At 36.0% G+C, this 27,833-nt stretch overlaps 1 protein-coding gene across 1 annotated transcript; it reads right to left on the bottom strand.

Moving 5' to 3' along the window:
* Window positions 1-545: 545 nt before the first annotated feature.
* On the bottom strand, window positions 546-25,105 carry LOC114363731 (neuroligin-4, Y-linked). Its single transcript, XM_028319545.1, has 10 exons — window positions 24,392-25,105; window positions 22,123-22,340; window positions 21,391-21,540; window positions 17,687-17,887; window positions 16,741-17,236; window positions 16,088-16,178; window positions 14,221-14,418; window positions 9,573-9,724; window positions 4,732-4,850; window positions 546-1,674 (listed from the first exon to the last, which is right to left on the bottom strand). Exons 1-10 carry the CDS (start codon window positions 25,024-25,026, stop codon window positions 692-694), a joined length of 3,243 nt encoding a protein of 1,080 aa, XP_028175346.1. The 5' UTR covers window positions 25,027-25,105; the 3' UTR covers window positions 546-691.
* Window positions 25,106-27,833: the final 2,728 nt, after the last annotated feature.

Below are 27,833 nucleotides of genomic sequence, written 5' to 3'. Positions count from 1 at the left end.
TATAATTCGAGTAGGCACTTTCTATGTTACTCTAACAATGTTAAAGTCCTTTGAGTATCAAAATATCTTTGTTGTGTCGACTTTCATTAGAGTTAATTAAATCAATGAAATCTTGAAGCTACCACGCAGCCAATAATTTAATTATAATAATTTCAAAGTTTAAGCCTCAAAATCAATTCGCTGTAATAATTGTAAAATAACATTGCTTTGATCTAAAATCAAGTACCAAGTCAATTTCACGTAAATTCATTTATTTCTTCATACCACTCGACTTTTTAAGGTGGAATTTTTTTCTGAAATAAATTAAATGCTTTATAGGTTACTGGTTATGTGTTGGTGCTCATTATAAACCACCTTAATTGGCCATTCATCAATCTGTATCTTATTTAATTCAGATTTATTAAATCACCTTAAGCTTAATTGAGATTGAAGCTAGATGATCAGCAATACAATAAGTACATACCTACTTGAATTGAAAGAGAATAAAACAGATTTTATTATGATATATTTGATTTTTAATCGATAATCATATCAGTGACTGAGAAACTCGTTAACATTTTTTTTCCCTAAAAAAACTCGACTCATCCGTACACACTATTTACAATGGCATCAAATTACATACGAATTACACTTTTCAAAGAGCTTGAAACACTTTTTAATCCTGTAATGTAAAGTCAGATGGAATTAACTGTCACACTCTCATTTCGTCGATGGCAGCTTGCGGGAGGGTGGGGGTGTGGGAGGCTTTACCCCTCCGTAGGGTCGCGTGAGGGCCTCCCCTCGGCTCGCCGTCCCTCCCAGGGGAGCCTTGCGCTGTAGAGCCGTTCGGAGGCTGGAATTTCTGTTGCCTCAGTTCCTGCATCGGGGGCGAGTTATTAAACTTGTTCAAATTCTTGGGCATAGTCGCATACCCGCCCATCTGAGGGTAACTCACGTTGGGTATCCTAAAACTACTGTTGCGGCTGCCAAGTTTGCTCGGCAGCATCATGTTGTCGATGCTCATAGTTGGACTTGGCGGGGACTTCGGAACGTCTAGCGGCCCTTTGAAGTTTAAGCCCGATAAGTGAGCGTCGGACCCCATCATGTGCTTTTTTCTATTCTGCCTCTCAACATCCACAACCAAACTTGGAGCGTGCGTTGGATCCATGTGGTAATGGGAATGCTTCCCAGATATCGTCTCGAAATGTTTTTCGTTGAACCTCTGCTGCTTGCCTCGGGATCTAGACTTATCTCTCTGGTAATACACTCCAGCAAATATCAGTACGTTAAGAATCAAAAGTGAACATCCTATTGCTATGGTGACGCTTAGAGCAGTGGAATATGCTGCATACCCAGCTGCTTCCAAATTGGCTAGAGTATTATCAGTAGCATTGACCGTTTGCAGATCTCTCCCAGGCAGAATGGTTGCACATGTAGCCAGTATCGTATCGACTGTTGTTAGAGCTGTATCCGAATACGATCCGTTTGTTCTTTTGATTTCGTTATCGTTGATGTTTCTAGCCAAAGGATCTGGTCTGACGACGCCTTCGTAGAGTTCTTGCTCGTTGTGGTTTCTGAAGAGATTGTGTCTTGCGGCTACATCCTCCATACCAGCTCTATGGAGTTCTGGAACCAACCTGAGCCATACCGACAGCTGATGCGCTCTGAAGTGGTTCTTCAGCCGAGGCTTCATCCCTATGGGATAAAACAGATTATGTTAATGCCTCCTTATCGAAATCTACATTTATGAATAAAATAAAACCCGAAATAAATGGGCCGTCTAAAAAGACTGTAATGTATCTTCCATAAGCCTGAATGTTCGAATGAATCCGTACGTGTAATTTAAAACATATTTGCGTTGTCTCACGAGGAATAACTCGGGGAAAAAGGCGTTTTCTTTGGATAAAGCGTTCGTTTCTTATCGAGATAAGTGGGTCATATCTTATTATCAAGGTAATCATTTGCAATAATTATCCTATCGTTCTATTTCGTATAATAATTTTTGTATACGCCGTCTAAAATGGCTAGAAAAACAAACGATACGTGCCAAAAAAACTACCTATTTATAATTTTCATTGTCATCTTTTTGGGCTATGATGACGTGTTTTACTATTATATCTAATTGAATTTTATGACTCCAATTTATCTTGCCCATAAAGAGCAAATTAAGAATTGTTAAGCATTAGGTTATTTACGCTAGGTCATTACTACGATAGTGACCGTAAAAGTAGTACTTTTATGAACGTTTTAGATCCTTGTCGCAGTAAAAGATTTCGCAACGTTTGATTGATGAGGTCAACTCAGGTCCTTTATTATGAAAGGGTCTGAAAGTGTTGCCACATTTTGGGTGATGAATATTAAAAGTGAGTTCGTGATAAATCTGTTTTTTATTATGAAAAATAAAAATATCACGAAGGTTTCGTAGTATAATTTATTAGTGTGATAGAGCCCTAAACACAGCCTTAGTGCAATAAAGATATAAGAGAGCAAGGGAAATATTCGAGAATGTATCGCCTAATAATTAAAAACCATTGTTGCATAAGTACCTATTTTTTTTTTTTTTTTTTATAAATGATCATTTGTTATGCCTTGCAAAAGGTGCTATTGGATTACTCCAGTTGCAAGACGCTGTGCTATTTTTTGGATATAAATTGGATTACATTTCTATTTGTTGAATTCTTTTAGGTGATTTACAATATAGGTGATGAATTTTTGAAAGCTTTTGATGGTCTCTTCTTTTTTAATTAAATCTGTAAGATTGTATGGTTCGACATTGAGCATGGAGGAAGTAATTTCGTGATTTTGTCGTTGTATTACAAATCGGGGACATTGTGTTAATAGGTGCTTCCACGTTTGAGATGTTTGGTCGTCGCAGGGACAATTCTCATCGGCGACGATGTGAAAGCGGTGCAAATATGATTTGTGATAACCGTGATTGGTTAACACTTGGGTCATAGCAAAATTTGGCCGAACGGTCTTAGTGAACTCCTGCAAGCTGTTATATGTTTTAAATTGGTTCGCAGAATGGGAAAATATAAAAAAAGTCGCTCAGCATGTTTGTTCACATTTTGATCTAAATTAAATTAAGGCTTAATTCAAAATACATTAATTTAGTTCTCTACTAACTCAATTAAGAAAACGATATCAAGAAGAATTTCAGATAAAATAAAAGAAGTAGGTACTCGGCATTAGAAATTATTCAATTTTATTTCTTTTAATAACTTTAATAATTACAGCGACAGTAAGTATAATGCTTTTATCACAATATCCTAAACAGGCAGTTTATTTTTATTCTTTGGCCTTTCGAAGCTAAAATCAAAAGACAATGACTATTATTCTATTTTTAACTACAAAGAAGGAATTAATCTGACCTTTTTATCAATTCCATGCTTGCAAAGTAAATTCCTTTTCATAAAGACTTATCAAGCATAAGACTTCGGAATCTTATTTCAATTTGATAGGTGCTCCTTGCCAATATAAAAAGTAATATTTTAATTGATATTCGTATCCCGAATTTCCGATACTTAAATGGTTATTAAGTATCGGGGGTTTATCCAGGCACAGAAGAGACGGTTTTAAATACCTACATAATCTTATTAAAGATTAAAATGACCAATAAAAGAAAATGTCTTAAACGCCAGCTGAAAACAATTTTCTAGTGGGTCTGGTACTCTAATTTAATTCGTAAAACAGTAAAAATTAAGCACTTGAAACAACAGCTCCGAAATTGCTACGAATTTAGGTCGTTTTAGGTTATTTGTAAATTTTTATATTCAGTGTGTTACGGAACCTTTGTGACCCAACCGCCATGATGTGAATGTAATTACGTTTATATCGTTGCCAGTTAAAAAACCTTTTTATAAAATTGCTTTGCAAATAAATATTGAAAATTGAATTATTTTTTACACAGCCATCAGTGTGTGTGCTGAGAATGCGTTTAGTCCACTCCTTTTACTATACAGGATGTTAGGTAAATGAGCCGACACTAGCCCATGTTAACATGGGCATATAAATGGTATGGTGAAGTTAGAAATTTGATCTCATCTTTTATTTTTTTTTTAATTTTCAAACAAAATAAATTTTATAAAGTCCGATTTGTATGAAAATTAAAATAATTAAAATGTCCACAAGTGAACCCAAAGTGATTTTATACCTACTTTACACAAACTACTATAAATATAAAGCCTCTCTTCTCTTAGACAAAATGAGTACAATTCTTTAACCACTGTACCCCGAGACATGTCCCCAAGTGAACCCAAAGCTATACTGACCTATTTCCAAATACTTCTGATGCGTCGAGTCATACTCCTCCATAGTGATTTTATACCTACTTTACACAAACTACTATAAATATAAAGCCTCTCTTCTCTTAGACAAAATGAGTACAATTCTTTAATCACTGTACCCCGAGACATGTCCCCAAGTGAACTCAAAGCTATACTGACCTATTTCCAAATACTTCTGATGCGTCGAGTCATACTCCTCTAAAGTAATTTTAAACCTAAATGAGAGAAAGTATCTACTCGTACTTACTATAAATGCAAAGCCTACTCGTACTTTAATAAGAGACTTATGCCCGTTTTCACCATCAATCCCTAATTTTTAAGTGACCCCTATGAAAACAAAATTAATATTATATGTTACCAAAGTGACCCACTTTAAAAATAGGGATTGATGGTGAAAATGGGCATTAATTCTTTAACCACTGTACTCCCGAGACATGTCCCCAAGTGAACTGAAAGCTATACTGACCTATTTCCAAATACTTCTGATGCGTCGAGTCGTACTCCTCCCAGCTCACTCCTCGGAACTTGTTCCTCTCCCTCGAGGCCGGCAGCACGACCTCCTGCCGAACGTTGTCGTTCGGGTTTCTGTAAACAAATCTAATTGAAATCATTCCGGATTAAGGGTCTTACGTATAATTTGTTGGAATTTTACTTTGTTTTGTTGAAGTTTTCGTTGGAATTAGTATTATTTTTTTATTATTAAAAGAATATTTGCACAAATGCAAAAGAAATAACTTTTGACACTTATATTAAATGTAAATACTACATTATTCTACTCATCGTTTATCGTCTATTCATACCTGATTTTTTGAGTATCTTCTCATAACAATGAAATATTAGAACATTCGATGTTGTTTTAACGTTTTAGCTCACATTCAGAAAGAAAATTATTCAGTATAATGTGAATTTACGTTCACTGAATAATTTTATCGTTGCTAAACTTAATTGATATTGCCCAAGTAATGACTAGCAATTAATGAAGGAAGTTAATAACTTCAGTGTCTATTGAAATCTCTCTAAATTTCAAACCTCGAAAATTTAAGCGGTTGAAACGTAAGCTTACGGAGTACTCTTAAGTAATATTGGACTGAAAAGGCAAATTGAAGAAAATAGAGGTGTTTATGTTACGAATTACTGGAGTGTTCGGTTTATTTGGTAATTTGTAGCAATCAATTTTACGTTTCGGTCGATTGATTTTGGAAGTTTGTTGGTCTTAATGCAAAAGGTTAAAGGTTTATTATTCTTTGCAACATTTTCGAGGAATTTTCTTGTTTATTTCATGTTTTAAAGCAATTTCATAAATATCTCAATCAACAAAAAAATTATAGATGGTCCAAATGCTACTAAAAATAAGCACCACAAGCAGCCAATAATCTAAAAAGGCTTATAATTTTGTAAAATAACCAAGGAAAGAAGTTTCTTCAGATGTGAAATGAGGGAATTAAACTTTACCGAAAATTGTTTACAGTTCGAATACAATTACTCGCCTCCATAATTCACCTAAACTTACACATTGCATTTCTGCGAAAACAACATAAACGGGTGATATACAGGGTGTTTAAATCATTGGCATACTTTTAAACTAAGACTCATGATACATAGCACATTCCCCAAATATGAAACAAATCCTATGAGTTTCATATTTGGGGAATTTCAGTAATGAAAATCTTGTACAGAAACTTAACATTGTGGCATCTTATTTCAATGTAAATACTCGTATTATTATTTCGCAACAAAAAATTATAGTCTGATGTGCTGCTTGTACTTACAATCGCTTAAAACTCTTTAATATACAACAATTATGTACAAATAAACAGTAACTATAAACACAAAAATACTCATTGGATTTGTTTCATATTTGGGAAATGTTACCTACTATGTGTCATGAATAGAGTTGTATATTAAAAGTAGAGTTGCCACGAATAGTGATTTGGCCGAATACCGAATACCGAATATTCGGCAACGCTGTCGGCCGAAGCGCCGAATATTCGGCGGCCGAATATTCGGCACAAAGCACATGCTAGTCGAGTGCGTAAATAATAATACGACAGACTGCGACCTGTCTCCATAGCGCGCGGGCGGCGTAAGGCAATTTGACTCAGGGTGAAGAAACTGCCATACAACGGTCATTGAAGTGAAACTTGCTTCAAAACAGCGACATCGGTGAATAAATTCAAATACTTTTTAAATACCCCAAAACGCTCTAGATGTCGCTGCACCTGTTTCCTTCATATTTTCATTTTTTTCTTAATTAAAATATATTTGAGAATATTGTTAATTACAATGTGAAAACTTTTTTTAAATGAAATTAATTTGTTTTAATTTAAAACTGAACATTGACATTTTTGTTATAATTTACATAATAGAGTAGTAGAAATTACTATTTAACATATGGCAACTTTGTTTTTCCTCCAAAATGGCCGGTGTTGTTTTTGTTAGGTTGAATTGAATGCATTATTGTTTTCTTAGCCATCGTTTATGAGTTCTGTGGCCCTATTAAAGTATTGAAGAGTCGAGTCAAATTCAAGTTCATTCCTTCGTACCTGCTGCTGTTCTGGTTCATCGGAGTTTTGTTCGTTCCTTCGTGAATCGCGAAGAAACTTTCTGTTATGTTCACAAGTGATCTGAGTTTTCTCAATGTGCTGTGTTCTGTGTTTAGTGTTGAAAACTTTGCGAAAAGACGCTTTTGGTGTATAATATTATGTGTGTTCATAAATAAAGTAAAATTATTAAATTCAAAAGTTTTTGTTTACTTATTTGCATTTCCATGTGCAATGTAGAATTTTTCCAAATACATTGTTTTGAAAATATGCGAAAAGACGCTTTTGGTGTATAATATTATGTGTGTTCATAAATAAAGTAAAATTATTAAATTCAAAAGTTTTTGTTTACTTATTTGCATTTCCATGTGCAATGTAGAATTTTTCCAAATACATTGTTTTGAAAATACGTACACCATAAAGATAAATATTTTCAAAATAATGAATTTGAAAAAATTCTGCATTGTACATCATAAAAACAATAATTCTTTGAAGGTTATGAGGGCCTATGTGTGCGTGAACTGTGTGTATGTGTGCGTGGACTTTATGTATGTATGTGTGCGTGTACTATGTGTGTATGTGAGCGTTACGTACGTAGGTTAAGTACAGGGAATTTAACACCAGGCTATCAATTAGTAGGCTCAAAAATTTGACAGAGAGGGTTCTCTATTTCCTATGTATTACTTTTCTCTATGATTTGACTGTTTCATTCAATGAGGGTTTTCGCGATTTAAAAATCCGCCAGATGGCGGTACGTGGATGTAGGGTCTGACTGCTGCGTGATTGGTGGATTTTGACATCTGTCAATGTCATGTCAGAAATAACCAATCATGCAGCATTTTTCAATCGCGAAATCCCTCATTGCGAGTAAATCACGTCACGGCACGCATTGTTAGATTAATATAAATTACAAAAATAAAACGTTACGATTTTGCTGAAAAGTTTGTTCGTTAGTTCTTTTTCAATTGTTTGTTCACTAAAAAATGTCACCAATTATTAAAAAATCTGCCATATGGGAATATTATGAGATTTGTAGTGAAACTAATAAACTGGCCAATTATTTGCTGTGTAGTAGCTCTGAAACTAAGTTGTAATGATAATGAGTCTAGTAGTACCGATGAATCTTCTCAACGTCGTAAGAGAAGAAACTTGAACGAAAATGACAAGTCATTTGAAATACACGGCAGTTTCTGGAACTGCTTTGAGGAAGTCGCTAAAGATAATATTTTATGCGAAATAGTAATGATGAGGAGAACATGGAGAAGAATACTGTGGCAAATGAGATGGATTTTTATTTGAAATCAAATCGACTAGATCGGAAAGCTGATCCTTACAAGTGGTGGTCAGCTAATGAAAAACAATACCCAAACCTCTCGAAATTTGCGAAAGTTTATCTTTCTTCTCCCGGGAGTAGCGTGTATAGTGAGAGGTTGTTTTCTGAAGCTGGTATCATTTATGATGAAAAGGGTAATCGTTTGCTACCGTCAAATGCTGAAAAGCTTGTTTTTATCCATCACAACTTACCGCTGATTAATTTTACTTATTAAAGTATTGTAATTTGATAATAAGGACAAATCTTGATTAATATGATGTATGTCATTTTTTTCCATGATTTGGTATTCGGTATTCGGCCGAATAGTACCTATTATTCGGCCGAATACCGAATACCAAACAAAGTGGCCGAATAGGCCGAATACCGAATAGTAGCCGAATATTCGTGGCATCTCTAATTAAAAGTATGACAACTATTTAAATTTCACCCTGTAGATACAGAGTCAGAAACTCTAAAACAATGGGCTGTAACAATTGCGGAAACAACCAAAGCGAATTGAGTTTAACATCACGGACATAAAGTTGCTTATCGCTCGCACCACTCTTATCAGCACTTCCACAAACTTTCCCTAGAAACTTTGCTCCTGATAATGAAAACCTTATTTCTGTATAAATAAAGTGTATATTTGCAAGGCAATTATACCTCGAGCCTTAACTTCTGCAATATTGTTTGAGTTTGAAGCTAAGTTTTACTGCAATTTATAAATTTCTGTTGGCATTGTCTTTAATATTATCTCATGATTTTATTCAGTAGGTTTAACTGACACTTTCGTAATTAATAAAAGATACAAATCACCTAAAGAAACTTTGATTGTACAGGCTGAGTTGCAACCACCTAACTTAAACGTTTGTTTTTGTATGGAGTTTAACAGATTTTTGACGTTTGTGTTAAAGTAAGATGGTGCAACCCAGCCTTAGTCTAACTAATAGTTAGTGGATCATTTTGCAAATTCAACGTCGTGTGTACAAAATAGGTTCCCTACATGACATCGAATATTGCACACCGAAACCGTCACATCGAATCTTTCGATATAAAAGCATAGCATTTGCTGTGTTAACCATTCGATTGAGAAAGAAAAACATTTATTTGGTTCAAACTTAAAAAATATAACACACAGAATGAGATAACAAAAAACAAGTAGGTATAAGTTAGAACCAAAATTGGCCACCGCTCAGCATGTGTCATGCTCTGGAGTGTAATAAAACCAGAACACGACGCTGTTATTCTGCGGAGACCATATTCTGATTGAGTAATAGTTTGATATACGCTAGTAGTATAGTTTGACATAGACACACGCTATACTAGCAATTAAAAAGGGCTATCCGACGCAGCGTTTTCGCTGTCGTGACATTCTATGTAGCAACTTTCGATGTCAGACAGGGATCCCCCCTATACTCCTAATAATAAGAACTGTAAAAATTAAAAACAACTTACCCTGTCTTCACAAAGTTAGCCACAAACAACATGATGGACTCTGACAAAGCTACTTCAGACTTGGTGTAATTTTGGGGGAAATGGCCGAACCCATCCACCAGGGGAGCTCCGAAGACGTAAGGCAACTCTTCGCCATGGACTGCTCCCATTCTCTGAAAGAAAAAATAATTTTAAAACATGCGCACATCAGCCACTGAAAGGAGCCAGGAAAGCAAGAATGTAGACCAAATCCTCCATTTGCTTTTGGTAAATTAGAGAGGGTCTTGCTCCTGCAGTGGATACTAAATAATATGATTATGATGGTGATGATGATACACTAAAGCCTAGTCCGTGAGCACGTAGAATTTTGTCCAATGACCACTAGCTACCTATCCTTATCGCTCGCGCGTAATTATATTGCTGTCGCGACTGTGCGACTGGCACCCGCAGTGAGTGTGCGAGCGCGATAGCAACATAATTACGCGCGAGCGATAAGGATGCGTAGCTTGGGGTCATTGGACAAAATTCTACGTGCTCACGGACCAGACTATATCAATTTTGATACGCAATAGTGTGCAATGTGCATAGGAAGGCCAGTGTCTAGCAGTCGACTGACTTGAGATGATTTTGAGTGAAATAAGACTAGTTTTTTTTTGTGTTACGAGTGGGTTCACTAGAATTGTAATAGTCCAGCAGCGGCAATTTAGATTCGAACCTGCGTTCCTCGGATCTTAATTCAGCCAGTCTGACACTGACACTATTGCCCAATGTATTAATAAATCTTTTTATTTAAAATCGTTTTATTTAAAAAAGGCACTTGACATTAACGATTTCATTACTTTGTTTTTGAGTTCCGCGCTAATCCTTTTTCCATCATTGCTGCGCTAAGGACTCCGGGGAAATGGAGTAATCCCATTTATGGTTTATTTTTTCCCATACATACTGTTTGCTAAAGAGAAGCAGCATCATATTTTTATGTCAAGTATTGATTTGACTTTCCCACCCACACGTTTTCAGTCGCAAAATATCGCGTTATTTCCTGACACAAAAAGGCATATTGCGATTTGCGAGATGCTTTTCTATAGCTTCTACATCCTCATATGATTATAAATATTATAGATCCATAAATAAAACTGCTCGTTGCAGTAAATCGCTGCAAGCAGCTTTAATACAGCATAAAACAAAACTATGACGTCATTACTGTATATTGGGACGTATTCACAAATAACATTGATATCTCTGCATTCAGAGAATCCATTTAATTCCCCTAGTATGCTGTTTACTGAACGCGCGCCATTCTTCATCCGAGTTCATTGGAAAAGTCATAGTATCGGGAATTCAGTTCCATGCTGATTAAATGCAATATCTAAACAAGCTTGGGCTTTGTGTAAGTAACATTGAAATGCGAATAAGTTATATCATCGAGTTGGAGTATATTGGAAAAGTAGATTCAAACTTTCAATATTTGTTTTGAAAAAGAAGTCGCAATACACAGTATGAATCAGTGATGCTAGTGATTCATTGTCTTTGAATCCTAAAAATTATCTTCAAGAATTAATTAAGCATGGGCAAAATGCTATTTGAAACGCGACGATCGTTGACGCTCGGATTCGCGTTTGGCGGGCCCTTCTTTTTGAATAAGGCGCGGGCTCGCGCGCTCTGCCGGCGCGCTCTGCCAGCGCGCTCTTTCCCAACGGTCACCGCGTATTGTGTTTTTCTAAATTCGACCTTATCGTCAGTCCGCCCAAGGCCGCGACGCGCGCGAACAAACTTTCTATGTTTTGGCTGTTAAATCATTTACTACTGATTCCAAGTATTGTTTGTGTTGTATTTCGTTGTGGAAAAGACAATATACGTTTCTGTGCCTTTGAATCGTGCTTTGGACTATTATTTCACGACCCCGAGTACCAAAGAACTAACTTTACATATTTTATTAATTTATCATTTTAGCTACATTCTACTCCTGAATACTTTTATTTTCGTTTGAATTATCTAGACCAGAATGTCTTTAATAGAGGATAATTCTTATTGTTTGACTTATTTTCTAACATTCCGTTATGTAAATAAGTCTCTATCAAAACAATAACCACAATTGAATGCTGGAAATGTTTAATTTGAAACTGCCAAACTTTTAATTGGAAGGGAACTCAAAAATAATTGTACATTTGTGTGCCTCGAGCAAAGTTGAACCAATTATTGAACCCTTATTACCGTAAAATGAATTTACTGTTGATTTCCGATGATAGTAGTAATTTCGCTACTGATATTAAAACTTCGGTTTCTGCGTAATGTTTGTATCTCTTCCCTTTGTAGAGACAGCAACATACAGTAGCGCCCAACGGTTTAGGCATAGGACTCAGTAAGTTATCAATTCTATGTAAACTTGTATGATAGTTTAGAATAAAAAATGAAAAACAATATTAATTCTAAATACTTAGTTAATCCAAGACATCGATTACCAGTGCTCCTTTTAATGAAAAAATGTCAACAAGTTTTTAAAGGTTCTCTTACCTACCAATAAAAAAAATCGACCAAGTAAGTCATGGTCTTAGAAAGGAATATTTTTGTCAATTAACAGTCAACAAAAGGCGCGGTCAAGACTATAATTAATATTTGAGAGCATTTCCCGACGTTTCTACGAGTAAATTCGTTCTTCAAAACATAAAACAATAGAATAAGAGATGGGGTACATAATAAAGTGGTTTTGAATAAAATTGTAAGTTACGTTTAAAAATGAAATTGTAATGTCTGACTCGTCATAACATATTTGCAAAACTTGATGAGATTTCTGCACATGAAAAGCATAAGATCGTATTTAGAAAAAGTCAGGCTTTCAAGAGCTCCACAAATAATTTTTGAAATATTTTTGTGTTGATGTTATGATTTCATAGAATAAAAATTATTTTACACTTAGTATAAAATTGATCGTAAGAATCCACGCGAGTGAAGCTGCGCGTCGAATCTAGTATTTAAATGTTGAATTATATCCGTATTTAATATTACTGGTGCAAATCTATTTCGCAAACCGCAAACATTTCTATGGATGAAAACCGCTCTTCGGACTACCCAATACAATTTTATTTGAATGTATTGCATGATTAAAAAGGTCGGTTGGTTGCCAAAACTAGCTTAATTTGCATCTGAACTAAAATTAGTTCCCGTTTAAAATGGGCCGAATTGATCGTTTTGGATGTTCAAATTGTTTATAACCGATCAAACACAATAGGCAAGGCGACAATAGCCCAACTATGCCAGTTTCGGTGTCCTTAGTTCGAATCCTGTCAGTAATGGACTGTGGTTTGGATGATGGCTAAGGCTCGGTCCATCCTCGTCACGTGGGGCCAGCTTGAGGCCACCGCTCAACACATTAGCCGTCGATTATTCGCAGTCTGTAACTAGACGACTAATTTTTGGATAATATCCATCCTTGGTTTGAATCGAAGACAAAGAAGAGTGCTTTCTTCAGTATCCTGGGCCCAACGTTGTTACTAGGGGCCGGTTTGGGGCCACATAAAGAACACACAGAATCTATAATTAGGTGACTTACTTGTGGATAATATCCATCCTTAGTCTGATAATCAAACACGTAAAAGAACGTCTTCGTTGGCCGTCTAGATCCATCTTCAGCGCTAGGGGCCGGCTTGGGGCCACCGCTCAGCAAATCCCCGCTTTGTACCAGCGGGGCCACGTACTGTGCGTCCGATAGCGCGGCCACCGTCGCGTCTCCTAAACTCTGATTTTTAATTCGACGGAATTTTGACATTTCAGAAGTGTTGGCAACATTGAAACATTCCCACTAAGAAGGGAGAGCATTTTCACAAATTAAAAAATAATCCTTTCTTGAATATAAGGTTTCACTTGAAAAACTAAGTCTTAAAAATGTACTGATCATTTCAAAATGGTTATTTGAATTTTTATTATCATATTATTTTCGAAGTTACAAAAAAAATTGGGTAATTATTTTTCTATTACTGGACTCCCTGGCCAATAATCCATGGGTTACAAACCTTTTTTATTAAAATAATTTTGTTAATAAAATCTTAGCTTCATAAAATAATCAATTTAACAAGATGCCAATTTTATAATCCAACTTGATTATGATGACGATAATGATGATTGATGATCAATACATATTTTCATTTATGATAATATGTTGTTTTACTGTGTTAAAAACAAGTTTTTATCTATTTAATCTCTAAAATTTACATAATAATTAGTGTACATTGAATTCATAAAACAAAAAATAGTTCATTCTTGTATGTTGTACTTGATGAAATTTCATTTCATATTATTTATTATTAATTCAAAGCAAAAAAGGCTTATTACATCTGACTTGTCAAAAAATGACAGCTGTCAGAATTCCGTCGAATTAAAAATCGGACTATAAATCAGTAACTAAATCGTCACTAAGTATACTTATAGAGTGACTTACTTGAGGATAGTATCCATCCTTGGTCTGATAATCAAACACATAGAAAAACGTCTTCGTCCTCCTAGGTCCGTCCTCGTCACTAGGAGCCGGCTTCGGGCCACCGCTCAGCAAATCCCCGCTTTGTACCAGCGGGGCCACGTACTGCGCGTCCGTTAGCGCGACCACCGTCGCATCTCCTAATCAGTAACTAGACTGTCACTGAGTATACTTTATAGAGTCTGTAACGCATTGACTTACTTGTGGATTTAAATATCCATCCTTAGTCTGATAATCAAACACGTAGAAGAACGTCTTCGTAGGCCGTCTAGGTCCATCTTCATCGCTAGGGGCCGGCTTGGGGCCACCGCTCAGCAAATCCCCGCTTTGTACCAGTGGGGCCACGTACTGGGCATCCGATAGCGCGGCCACCGTCGCGTCTCTAGTGTTTATTGGGTTCTGCAACAATGGATTATGGTAATGTACGAGGGACATGCCCGGAATAAGGGTTGTGAGAATGTAGGGTTTTGCGGTAATGCCGGGTTTGTTGCAATATAATTTGAGTTATAGGGGCGTGTGTGTTGAATGCGAATTCAACTTGTATTTTCCAATCCATAAAATACAGTAAAAGTTAAATTGAAATAAATATCTAGTTCATCATATAATACAACGCAGCAATATTATTATTATTGTACGCTGTAGATATGTTATTTAGTTTCTCGTTTTACCTCTGAAATGTTTGTTTATGATCTATAAAATCATGTATCAAAAATGCTTATTTCCAATATGAATATGTTATTATTCAGACCATTAATGTGATGTTTCTCTAAAAAACATAATATGAAGCAGAAATAGAGATGATATTATAATAACCCTACAAAATGTCAAAAAGTAGGGTTTACAAGTGCCTTTATTTAATAAGGCAAGGTTGAAAAATAAAAAGGGAAGTTTTTTTGGATCCTTAAACGTAAACACGCTACATTATTATGTCAGCTGTTATCTGTGTAAAAAAGCTTTGCACTGCTTGCTAGCAGTTAGTGCTCTAATTATTATAATATTATAATTCGTGTGTGGGCCGTCCCCTGAAAGTGACAACCTACTTGCACTAGGCTATCTGTCAAAATGGTAGTAACAGTGTTTATAAATTGCCAAGTGTCACGGAAACACGAATGCTCTATACATTGACCCTGCTGGTTATCCTGTAGTTTCTGCGTAAGCTGCGATACAGAAATATCACAAAACAGAAAGAGCCAAAACACACGATGCGTTGCGGCGCCACACAGCACTGCAAAAAATTAAATTACGACATAGGCTGCTCGCGTGCCCGCCTTACATAATTTTACTTCTTCCTTACTTACGCGTATAATGTGTAATGTAAGATTACGTGTACTATTACACGAATTTTAGGTATGTTCGACACTACGAGCATTACATGTAAAGTGCTGCCCATTTCCATTACACGACGATACATGCCATTACTCATCACACTCATCTGGACCCGGCTTAAGACTATACAGCGACAAGACAATCATAAGAGTCGCATCGCCGCGTTGCATCGTGTGCTTTGGCCCAAGGCAGTCTTTCCCAAAGTGGGCGATAAAGCCCCCTTGTGAGCGCTGCAGGCTTAAAGGGGGGGCGGTAAGAGACCCAGAAAAAAAATCGGGACGTTGTGTAGAGGCTTGGGAGGCGTCATTTACTAGGAGGACTCTTAGACTCGACTGAGCACTCGACACTCGACTACAAATGGGGGCGCTAAAAAGAATTTATCATCAAAGTGGGCAGTAGACAAAATAAGTTTGGGAACCGCTGGCCCAAGGTAAAGAAAAATTTGGCCCTTATGTCGCAGATATGAAGTGCATAATTCATCTGCTTGTTATAACATTGATTTCCTTGTGAAATCTGTTGACATGACCTCCAATATGCATCATATGCCAACAGCATTATGGCCCTTATTTCCTTGTCATTGGGTTAGAGGTATCCCAGCTTACGCTCAGCCTTATACAGACGGCAGCACATCAGCCCACACATTTTTGTAGCAAAAGCGCACCTATTACAACGGCAAAAGATGCCGCAGTGTGAAGCTTGATATGCCGTCTGTACCGAAGCCTACATTAATTAACAAACAAACCTCTACCGTTCGTTCCCAGTCGGTGTACTCGTTGACAATGGTGTAGAATATCTCGCTCAGGTGGTACGTGTATGCATTCCTCACGTAGGTCCTGAAAGAAAATGTATGATAAAAGAAAGACTCAAGACTTCAATGGTTTCAAGTGTAAAGACTCATAGATGCTTCTCATCCTTGACAATGGGAAGTAGGTATATTGTGTATTGTTAATGAAAATTATTTAAGGTAGATACTCTGGAATAGGGACTGGGTTTTTCTTTTCAAGTTGGTGAATAATGGTTCCAGATCCTAAACATATTTTTTCCAGGAATCTTTCCTAGTGTTAAAAAGATTCTTGGGCTGAGTTGTACCATCTTACTTTAATTTTGACAAACGTCAAAAATCTGTCAAACTCCATACAAAATACACCGGTTATCGTCAAAGTTACGGTCAAAGTTAGGTGGTGCAACTCAGCCTTAATCAATTAGGCCTTAGGGAAATAATAACACATTCACTTCAGAAATGGAATTTAATTGTTTTGATATCTATTTTGCAAACCTCGTCACAATCGTGTTTGTAATTGGTTTTTAAGCCAACTCGTAATTTTAAAAGTTTACTAAGTGCAGCTGTTGTGTTATTTGTTTGGCAGTCCAATTAAACTTATCAGCGATAATTACCTCAACATCCTGTCTCTTTTGTCAGGCTCGATTCCATTCTGAATGTCGTGAGCTGAGAACTTCCATAGCGCTTCGCTTGTCACAACTCCGAACAGCAGATCATACTTATTTTGGAACAACCTTCTCCCACTGTCACTTCTTTTCTTATGAATATTGAGATTCAAATTCATGTTATTTAGAGGCCCAAAACTAGGAAAGTCTCCTGTCGAATACATTGTGAGAAAGTCCTTCGCGAAGTCCGTTTTTATAACCACTCCGTCTACAGATGGACCGAATGCTGTCAAAAAGTTAGGAGGCGATATGTCTATTGACAGCAGTTCTTCTATCGTCGCTTCTCTCAGACAGTCTACTATGATCTCGTGGTCTTTTGTGAGGTCGTCTGGTATACTACAGTTCATGTGCTTGGCTAGTTTCAGGGAGTAGTAGACGGGGTCATCTACGATAGCCCAAGAGCTTAGTGCTGATCCTGATAGAAGTATTGCTCTATGGAACAACCCTGTGGAAAAAATATTGATTTTTTTTTCGATTATGATGCCAAAATCACATGATTTCAAAATTCGATTCCTTTAATTATGCTAGTTAAGGTTGTATGTGCTAAAAATATATCAGTGGAATTACTTTGCGAAAGATTATTTAGTATCTCGGAGCAATGAAACTACTTGTAAAAGATCACAATCAATAGGGTAATTACGAGTATGTAGTATTAATTTGACAAAAATAAGAGATCAGGCATTCAGACATTTTAAGGCTCACTTATTTACTAAGTGACGTTAAAACTAAAGCTCAGGTATAGATTATGATCTTTCTAATTTATTAATTAGTCTAAACAACATTAAAATTCAATCAATGAAAGGCTTGGAATCTATTGGAATTCCGAACGTTTATTCGAAATGCAGGCATTGAAGCAAAGGTATTAAAAACTTCGATGAACAACAACAATACACACCTGGCATCACAGTTGGCGATATCATAAGAAAATTTATACAAGCCGCACCAGACCCGTGGCCCATTAGCGTTATGTTCGTTGGATCGCCTCCAAAGAGAGCTATGTTCTGCTGCACCCAATGCAGCGCGGCTATCTGGTCCATCAGCCCGTAGTTGGCGACGCGCGCTTTTATGTTCGGCGCTGGATTTGCATTTAAAAATCCTGGAATGAACGGCATAATTAGCTTTGCTTTGATTTAAGCGGATTAAAGGGTTGGATATAGGCTGCTTGTTTATTGATGCGCTGTTAACTACAGCTGCCGGACTAGGATGCGCGCCGTCATAAAATCTTATCGATATTTTATCGCATAAAATCGATATAATGGTCCCGATAAAAGCTTCCTAAGCCAAGACTTGCAATTATTTTTCACTCACTAGATTTTGCATTCATGGAAAACTCTAACAACCATCTGAGCTCCCTCATAGGTCATGACTTTACCCTCTGATACCCTTTGATGTATTTGTATTGGAAACTTGAAACGTATAAACGTTCGTAATGATTCATGTTATAAGAGTAGTACCTATTTTTAGAGCTAAAACATTCTTATGATCTTGGAAAAAAGAAACCTTTTCCCTAAAATTTCTTCAGACCTAAATGCTATAGACCTACACAAGTAAACAGTAATAACTCCCAGCCCCAGCTCTCCGAGGTCCTTCGCAGTGCCTGTAAAATTATTTCCAGCGAAATATTTTTCTTTGATTGAATTCTCCGAAGCAAATAGGAATATCGGAAGAAATACTTTCTCAAATGTAAACAACTACAAGTTAAGCATTTGCAGAGGAACGATCATATTAGTTTTGAATTCCGTTTCCAATTTGTTTTTAAACCATCAGCTCAAGTGAGCTCTCTCAAGGGTCTATTTAATTCGAGTAGTGCATTTCTATTTAAATGAATCGGAAGGGAACAAAATACACCCTCGTGGATACAGTTGTTTCGTTGAAAGAGGAATGCTCATTACGAACGGCTGCCTTTTATAAAGTTTTTATGAGATTAATAAAATTTCGAGTCACTTTTATTGCCTATTGCAGAGTCTATTATTTTCGTCTTTTTTGTTTAGACTTCCAGTCGTGGTCTGATTGCATGATTTTCTTTTTTTGTTACTTAGTCTCAAATTTTTAGTATCAAACCTTTATGTATCACATAATATTGAACAGAATATTATCTTAATCCACTTATACAAGGTCTTTGAGCAAATTAAGGTTGAGCATTTCTCATCTTAGCTAATTTAGCTTTCTATACAAAGATAGCCCTTTTAACCAGTGACCTAAATCGATAGTTGCCTTTGAGTATAAATTGTTTCCACGTGCGAAACACACGCGTAGCATATCGCTCCAGGCGAGGCATTTTCTTTAGAAGCTGTCACAGGTTTATTAATATATTTAGAGCGTTCCCAAACTTTTTGGCTTTTGAAATATTTCGGAACGGGAATTATGGAAAAAGGGAGTTTCGGAAAGCGTTTTAATTGCATACCTCGAGTGGAGAACTCCAACTTTTCTGTTTGTGAAGATGATAAAGAGGGTTCCCGTAATTATTCATTAACCCTTAAATTGGCACTCATTGAACCCTTGCTTCAAAAATGGTCAAATTTGGGATTTAGGTATTGTTTTGATAGATTAAGAAAAAAATATTTACTTTTTGAAAAAATTTCAATTGGTATAGAAGTTATGACATGTCACTCAAAACGGACATTGCCAATTATTTAGCATTAGAACCATGTCACTTAGGGCGGACATTGCCAGTTTAGAAAAACAAACGTAAAACAACTTTTCTTAATAACAATACAGGAATCCCTGATAATCATCCTCTGGCTAATCCAGCGCCTTTTGCAATCCATCTGGACTATTTACTGTTTATTTTACATAAATTTATCAAATATACCCTGACATATAAAAACAGAAAGTGGCTGCCTGATTTATCAACCTAAATCCCAAACCGGTGGGTATAAAGACACAAAGTTTGGCATGTAGGTTCCTTATTAGGGTCTAGGGGTGTTATCAGAAAGGATTTTTTCAAAATTACCCCCTAAGGGGGTGAAATGGGGGTCCAAAATTTGTAGGGCGAAACAAAATTAGTTACACTATTTAATTCGAAACTTTACAGGATACATTCCTATCGATAAATGAATAAACACGTGTTTCAGGTTATTTCAGAATTCAACCCCTAAAAGGGGGAAATTGGGTAAAAATGTCTAAAAATCAGCATGAGTATTTATTACTGATACATGGCATTGTCCGTTTTAAGTGACATAACATTTGTAACCTTGAAATGAATGGAAAAAAAACGATATTTTTTTACATTTTTGGCAATAACCGTCAGTTTTATTCGTTAATATTCTAAAATCAATCAATAAAGCACAAGAACAAGTACAATACCTACAGTATTGCCACATTTATCAAGAGTGAAAACTTGACATTGCTATTGAATTTATTCAACTGTCTTTATTTTTAAAATTCGCGGCTTTTTATTGAACTACAGCCCCGTGTTTCACATAAAATATCATGCTTTTTATAAAATATCCCTTGAAAGTCGATAAATTGCTTTAATTTAGATTCTGTAAGCAATTATTTGACATGTCCTTTAAAACGGACAAAAACAATTTAAGGGTTAAACTCGCCCAAGTTAGCATCAGTAAAGTCGCATATTAAACGAAGTAAAAGAAAAATTTAGATCACACAAACTTATTATCAGATTAACTGGATACTTTTGTAATCCAATTTTGGAGCTGAGACCGAACAATGAACTGGTGTAAGCTGATTATGCTGTTTTGGTTTGCATTATTTACTATCAAAATATTGGTGATAGTTACTTTTTCGTTTTGTGTGTAACAGAACAGCAAGATTGTAACAGAAATATGTATGTGTAATTATATTTTTATTAATGCAGAAGATTATAGCAGCATTAATTTGTTTTTAATATGCTTGGTTACTTTGTAAAAAATTACCTAGGTAGGGAAGCACTTGTAAGTTTTAATTGCCTGTTACGGATCCTTAAAAACATCAAGTTATCAGATGTTAGATCATTTTGTTATTAGGTACAACATGAGTATACTTGGTAACAAGAAAACTGTATCCCTCTTATACTATTGGGAGCATTTCGTAGTTTAAAGTCAGTGCTATGAGGTTTATTTTAGAAAGACATAAATCTCCAGGAAAAATATTATGAGCACGCGGCGTCGTGACCTCTCTCCGTGGCCTGGATTTAGTATTTGCACTTGCGAATTGCACCGCTAGGAAAAGTAAATATTTACACTTAAAAAAAATGAGAAGTTGTATTCTTTTTTTAAACGCAAACGTGACTGGCAAGTTATGAGATTTCTACGTAATCGGCACAGAATTTAGTCAAAGAATTTTTTAATATTCTATGTCTATAAAATGTTTCTCTAATCTTAAAACTGTCTCTCAATTTGAAAAGGGTACGCAAAATCTTTTTAATTTTAGTCCTAGTTTAGAAGGATGGATGATAGCGAACAGCTTTGTTTAAATTTAGAAGGATAGGCGTACAGGTTTTCCAATGAAAACTTGTGTAAGTACCTACATGACATTATGATGTTGAATTGAGCGGATTCCTTGGCGCCCTTTCGACACAACTCTTATGTTTAGTTTTTGATTTATTCTTCATCATGAGACTGAACCAATGTCCAAGTATTGTTTGTATAAAATTCTTACCTAAAACACCTAGCCTAAAGTTCAAAGTGACAACGATCAAATCCGTGTAGCTGGCCAGAACCGCGCCATCGTAAGGGTTGCTGGAACTCCATGAATAGCTCTCTCCATGGATGTATACTAAGACTGGCAGTGCCAGCTTTGTTTCGTCCACTGAAAGGAAAGTAAACTTTCAAAGATGCAAAGTAAGTTAAAGCTATAGGTTAAAACAATAAGATTCGAAATAATGTGGAAAGTATACAATTTTAACAGAGTTGAATTAATTGAAGGAATGGCTTTGATATAATGTAACTGAAGCGTCATTAAAATTATATCAAATGTAGTTCAGCTATCGTATCGAAAATTAATTAGCTGACATTTTTAAAACCAATTACTAAACTAGTTTTCGCCATTCACAAAAATTACTATAAGGTGTCACAGTGCGCGTTTCTATTTAATGCTGTGCGTTCGATTTGCTGCTTCACATAAGCAAGCATCGTTTGTGAATACGTGCGTTTATTCCTTAAATAGAATGACAGTTACACGTTAAAGGAACATAGGTACAATTATAAGAGCTCATTTTTCCTATCGTAATTAATGTAAAATGTAAAGTGATTTGCTTTTTAAATTAGATGACAAAAACTTTGATGTTGATGACATTATGATTCGGCGATACTTAGAAGTCGACAAAATTTGCTCTTCGGTCTTACGAGGTTAAAAAATAAATATTCATTAATTCCCAAAGAATCCACTTACTTTGCAAAGGTGCGAATATGTTTAAATATAGACAATCTTCACTTTGATTCTTAAGATAAGGCATCAGTCTTTTTAAATACTCTAGTCTGCCTTTAGGCATTTTCTCTAACATGGTCCGCTCATCGTCTAGGTCGGGTAGTTTCTGCGGGCAAGCGGGACCTGGCCTGTCGGAGACCCTGACGCCGTCCCATGGGGAGGGCGTTCTTGTGGGGCTAAACCTAAAATTGCGAACATACATCTAAGACTTCATACAATAATAAAAATAAAAGACTAACAGGCATAGAGCATAACGGTAGGCAGTTGAGGTGACAGGAGTTCACATGTGACGTAAATAGCTGTCTGGGTATACGTTTGAAGTCTCATGGTTATTGACGTACTTAGGGTTAGTAGTAGTTTCGCACGAAATTCGATTGCACGAATGTGCGAAACGTCCCCTTTCAATATTTAATTTTTAGTAGGCGTTCCGCCCGGATGCATTAAAAGTATGAAAATCGCGTGCGAATTGACTCCTTTAAGAACTAGTAATCTCATACTAATAGTTCTCGAAAGAGTCGATTCGCACGCGATATTAATACATCCGGGCGGAACGCCTACTAAAAAAATATTATTCTTGAAAGGAGAAGTTTTGCACGTTCGTGCGAAACTACTACTAACCCAACAAAAACAGACCCCTCCAGCACCGCATTATTAGTGCCACAACCTAATTAATTATGCTATGCCTAATTGTTTTTTGAGTATATTTTCTGCTATAATTCTAAACTATGCTCTAACTAGCAGAGACGACGGCACATCAAGTTAAATATTCTGGTATCGTATGTACTCGTAGAATAACACTAGCCATTAAAAGGCTGTAAATGATCTTAACCTTTAACCAGTGACATGACTATTTTATAACACTATAAGGGACATGACGTCTCACAGGCTACTACTTCGAAATCAAAAAATTGACAAAATTGCATGTGGATTACTTTAAAATTGTATTTGTATATAACTATTGGTATGTCAATAAAACAAAATGTAAATGAATTCAATCATTTTTTTTATAATTACATAGAAAAAAACTATAATTACCAATTAGTGGTAATTTTCAGCCTCAATTGATATGAGCTCCTATTTTAGCATTTTAATAGACTTTATATAAATTCTATGTCAAATTTAATACTTTTTACTAAAAATCTAATAATACAGAAACCGAAAAAACATAAAAGCCACTTCTGAAAAATAAAAATAAAAATTCTGACACCCGCTCAATTTGGCATAAAATCAATGGCAATTTTTGCAGAAAAGGCGAGAACATTGCAAACATATGGGATTGCAACACCCCAACACAAGTGTACTGTGGCAGCGAAGCATGGCTTGGCACCCGGGGCGACCCCTTCCCCCCCCCCCCCCCCCCACCCCTCATAAGACTATAAGTTGGATGTTCATATTGCGGGGGGCTAAGGCACCCCAGAATGGTCTGGTGTCCCCCAGAATTTTCGGGTTACCGATTTGAAGCCGAAAGATTTCAGTACTAAGTCATGAGCTATATTATTATGATGAGATGATACCAATCGCATGCACCCCCTTATCATGACATATCAGATGCGCGATGCAGATGCACCTGTGGGCACTAATCTTCGCGACTGAGTTGTCACTCCGTTGTCACCCCCTGATGCTTGGCACCCTGGGCGGACCCCCCCCCCCCCACGCCGCCACTGTCCGCTGTGTACACTGTCATTTTGTGTAGTTTAGGCAGACAAATACTGCATGCCCTTTGCTTGGCTTGACTTGTTTCAGGATGGAACAGACGGTCCATCGTTTGAACCTTGACGAGGTTCAAAAGGTTCAAACGATTGACTGACCGTTCGTAATATTTTATTCTTTGATGAATTCGTGGGCTGGAGTTATCATTTCCTAGTCTTTTCTGCCATTTTGCACTTAAAATAAAAATTAGAGTGTAAAAGTTTTTGTATGACAACTAGGGACATGTAGCCTCACAGGCTACGATCGATTTTCTAATTCGTATAACTTACGTGCAAAACAACCGATAACACGTCTGCCTTCTTCTGTGGTCGTTTTAGCACTAAAACAAAAGCTACTAAGACGCTGGGTCGCTGCAAGCGAGGGGAAGTGGTCAATTCTAAGAATTTGAAAAACATGAGACGCCTGTGAGACTACGTGTCACTGGTTAAAGGTTAATTTTGAAAATCGTACCAGTCATGAGCATCTTCTAGAATAGAAACAAAAGATGTAATGAAAATAAAAAAGTTCAACAAAAAATGCTTACCTATTGGATCCGACTGGAGGCGTTGCGTATGGAACACCTAAAAAAACTTCTAGAGGACTCAAGTATCTGTGCTCGTCCATAGCCAAAACAATGCCCTGTAATTTCCCATATTTAGTCTGCACTATTCTACTACTAATTTTAAACTTAACACTCGATTTAGGAATTGGATTATTGGGATTCAAGTAAAAGTTTTTGTAGTCCTCGTAGTTACTGTACACATTGTTTTCACTGTTATAAAATTTATTGTGTATAAAATGCTCGCTATTGTAATAAGGATTGTGTTCGAAATTGACTTTTGTATAATCTACGTTTTCACTTCCATGTACTGGGTCATGATCTTCGTAATTATCTTCACTGGGCTGATCACTTTGATGAACATCAGTTATTGATTTGAAATCTTTGCCAGCAACGAATGTTTCACTCAAATGTCGATTCATGTTTGTAGTATTGGAATTAACTGCGCGCAGAGATAAAAATGTCACAACGATAAAACTGTACAAATTGAAACATACTATTTTTTGGGCGGGATATTTGGTTTTTGTATTGTTACGCGAACATTTTTCGTGAACATGCTGACACATGCTCGAATCACAGGGTTTAGTCCGCGCCTTGTGGAACTGTCCGTTTTGAAACATATTTCATCATGTTATCATTTTTAATTCACTGCCATCATTTCGCGCTTCATCATCTTCCGTTTTTCGTTGACTTTCGACTCGGCATCTGTAACAAAGAAAATTGCATTTTAGTTCTCAAGTTCTATTATCAAACTCGTAAATCTGAATGAATAAAAATTTCATCATCATCATCGTTTCAGCCATAGGACGTCCACTGCTGGCTGAATATAGGCCTCCCCCAATGTTATCCATGTTGATAGATTGGTAGCGGCCTGCGAATAAAAAATTACGTTATGTTAAAATATTCTTACAAAAAAGAAACTTAAGAAACACAAAAACTATCAATCCTTATCCAATAATTTTGAAACTAACGTTGACTGTTTTATCAATTGAATTTAAGATTCTAAGAATTCAACATTTACTAAGAATCAGCTTCGGAACTAATTCCAAAACTCTCTTGACTCTGGAAACTTCATTAGGACTGACTAACAAAGCCAATCCTTTGGACAAACATAATCCTATTACTTTTTTTTTTTTTTTTTTTTTTTTATCCACAACGAGGAAGCTCTTGGCCTGTATCTCACCTGATGGTAAGTGACGATCAGGCCGAAGACTGTGATACTATTCAAAGAATTCTAGACTTTTTACCTACTACATTTCCAGCTTACGTCCCTATACAAGCATTCCCTTTATTGAGGGCAGAGAAGGGATATTCCCGTGTAAAACATCGTAAAGTCGAATGTTACTGAATATGGCTGCTCGTTTGAAGGGTTCTAAGACCAAAGTTGCATGTAAAGGACTACTTAAATAAACAGAGTTCAACAAAACTTGAGGTTGGTTTTCTTGAAAAAATAAGCAGTGAATATAATGGGAATGATAATCACAATTTAAATGTACCTACTCTATGATTTTAACATAGCCTGCCTTGTATTCATACACTACGCGAAAAAATACTGCGTTGAGACCTGTGACTCTCTATTTTAATTATAAATATGTAGTAGGTCTTTTTGTAGTCAAATCATAGTTTTATCGATTGATAGCGACTATTTATACCGTATTTTTATCATCTAACTTTACCACAAACAATGGTACTTAATTCAGTAGCTACCTTTTCCATTTATTCAACAATATTTTGAAGCAAATTCTCTTTCAAATGGCATAAAACCTTTCATCTTTAGTCCACTGTCCCGGCCAGTTACATAATTAAGTAGGTATATTATAACATGTTGTTTGCTGACGTCATACCCCTAGCATCAAAGGCCGCTTATGAATTTTCTTGTTTTGGTACAATCAGCACATCAGACTGTACATTTTTTTGTCGCAAAATAGACCGTATTACAATGAGATAAGGTCTTGCTTTGTTATACTTGATGTGATCTCCGTTCACTGTTTTTGTAGAGCAAGGCTGTTTCGCTTAATGAATTATTGTTTGGTTTGGTTTTTCTTTTCTCGGGTAAATATTTTCGGGATTCAATAACGGCGGTGATTTATTGATAGTAATTGCTGAAGAAAATGCCATGCCCACAGCTGGATGTCGATTGGATATTGCCAATATTTTCCATTAAAATCCAAAGAAAATTGAATTATAAATTGTACTCTTGTATCTTTTTGTATTTCTTTCTTTCTTGTTTCGTGGTAAACAATAAAGTGTACATTTAGTATTATACAATTTTATTTATGTAGTGAAGTTTTAGAAAAAGTTTTTTAAGTATCAACTAACATGTCGTAGGTTTCTTCGTGAATAGAACCATTTGTTTTGTAAGATATTCTGGACTCATAAGAATAATAAAAAGCTCAGCAATATTCACATTAAAATGTTTTGCCAAAAGTTTTACTTGCTCTTTTTATTACAGGCCTGATTCGAATGGTACAATAATGTTATCAACGTCGTAAAAGTTTCTATTACGAAGTAGGGTAACTGGAGAAGGTGGGTAATTGTAAAAAAATATTTCGAAACGTATCTAATTTCATTAGAATAACGCCCGTATTCACAAACATTACTATGAGGTCTCATAGTGCACGTGGACGCACAGGTTGACACACGAACCTATCACAGAGCTTTCTCTATTCAACTCTGTGCGTTCGATTTGATGCCTCACTTAAGCAAGTATCGTATGTTAATACGGGCGTAAATGTTATATTTTTTAAGACCTTTAGACTTTTAGAGGCTTCAGATAGTGATTATACAAAAGAGAGATTTGGAAACAAGGCTTGTACCTACAAAAGAGCTGGTAACAGATATTTATCTTCTTACATACAACATGTCTTTCTTGTTTTAATTTTTTAGCAATACTTTAATTGCTTAAAATAGTTTTCTTATTATTTAAAACCGTAATCAAAAAGAAACATTTCATAAAATAGATTCTGTTGATATTGAAATTATATTATTTATTTTTCATCCAGCTTTTTATTTTTCATCCAGTTTAAAATAAAAGGTTACTGAAACCCTCATACACAACACATGTTACACTCCCAAACTCATAACAGTCACACAAAATAATTTTAAAACGTGAAATTTTATTAAGGCCGCAAAATAGAAACATTTGACTGCCTTATTATGACGTCATGATGTTACGGCTCCAACTTGGATGACGTCATTAACGGCATAAACTCAAATTACTGTCAATTTACGCACTCTAGTGCGGGCGCTTATCCGGGCAATTTTTACAAGTGCAAAATTAAGAAGCCAGCAGGGAAATTTTAAGTGGGCCTTTAAAAAATATGGAACGTAAAAGATCCAGTTTCTGTCTTCAGCGAGGGCTATTGCTTTGGTAATAAAAAACTTGAGATGGGTTGTAAAAAGGACTACGAAATTTTAATTATCCTTT

This window comes from Ostrinia furnacalis, unplaced genomic scaffold, assembly GCF_004193835.3.
Source record: "Ostrinia furnacalis isolate ACB-3 unplaced genomic scaffold, ASM419383v2 OfSCF7245, whole genome shotgun sequence".
Lineage (NCBI taxonomy): Eukaryota > Metazoa > Arthropoda > Insecta > Lepidoptera > Crambidae > Ostrinia > Ostrinia furnacalis.
This window is presented reverse-complemented; position numbering and strand designations above follow the sequence as displayed.

What these genes read in the sequence shown, in the direction of transcription:
- LOC114363731 (XM_028319545.1), bottom strand. Translation starts at nt 25,026, where the DNA reads ATGTTTCAAAACGGACAGTTCCACAAGGCGCGGACTAAACCCTGTGAT. An exon ending in CATATTCGCACCTTTGCAAA is followed by an intron (nt 21,541 to 22,122) that starts GTAAGTGGATTC and finishes CTTTCCTTTCAG; the next exon opens with TGGACGAAACAAAGCTGGCA. An exon ending in GCTAACTTTGTGAAGACAGG is followed by an intron (nt 4,851 to 9,572) that starts GTAAGTTGTTTT and finishes ATTTGTTTACAG; the next exon opens with AAACCCGAACGACAACGTTC.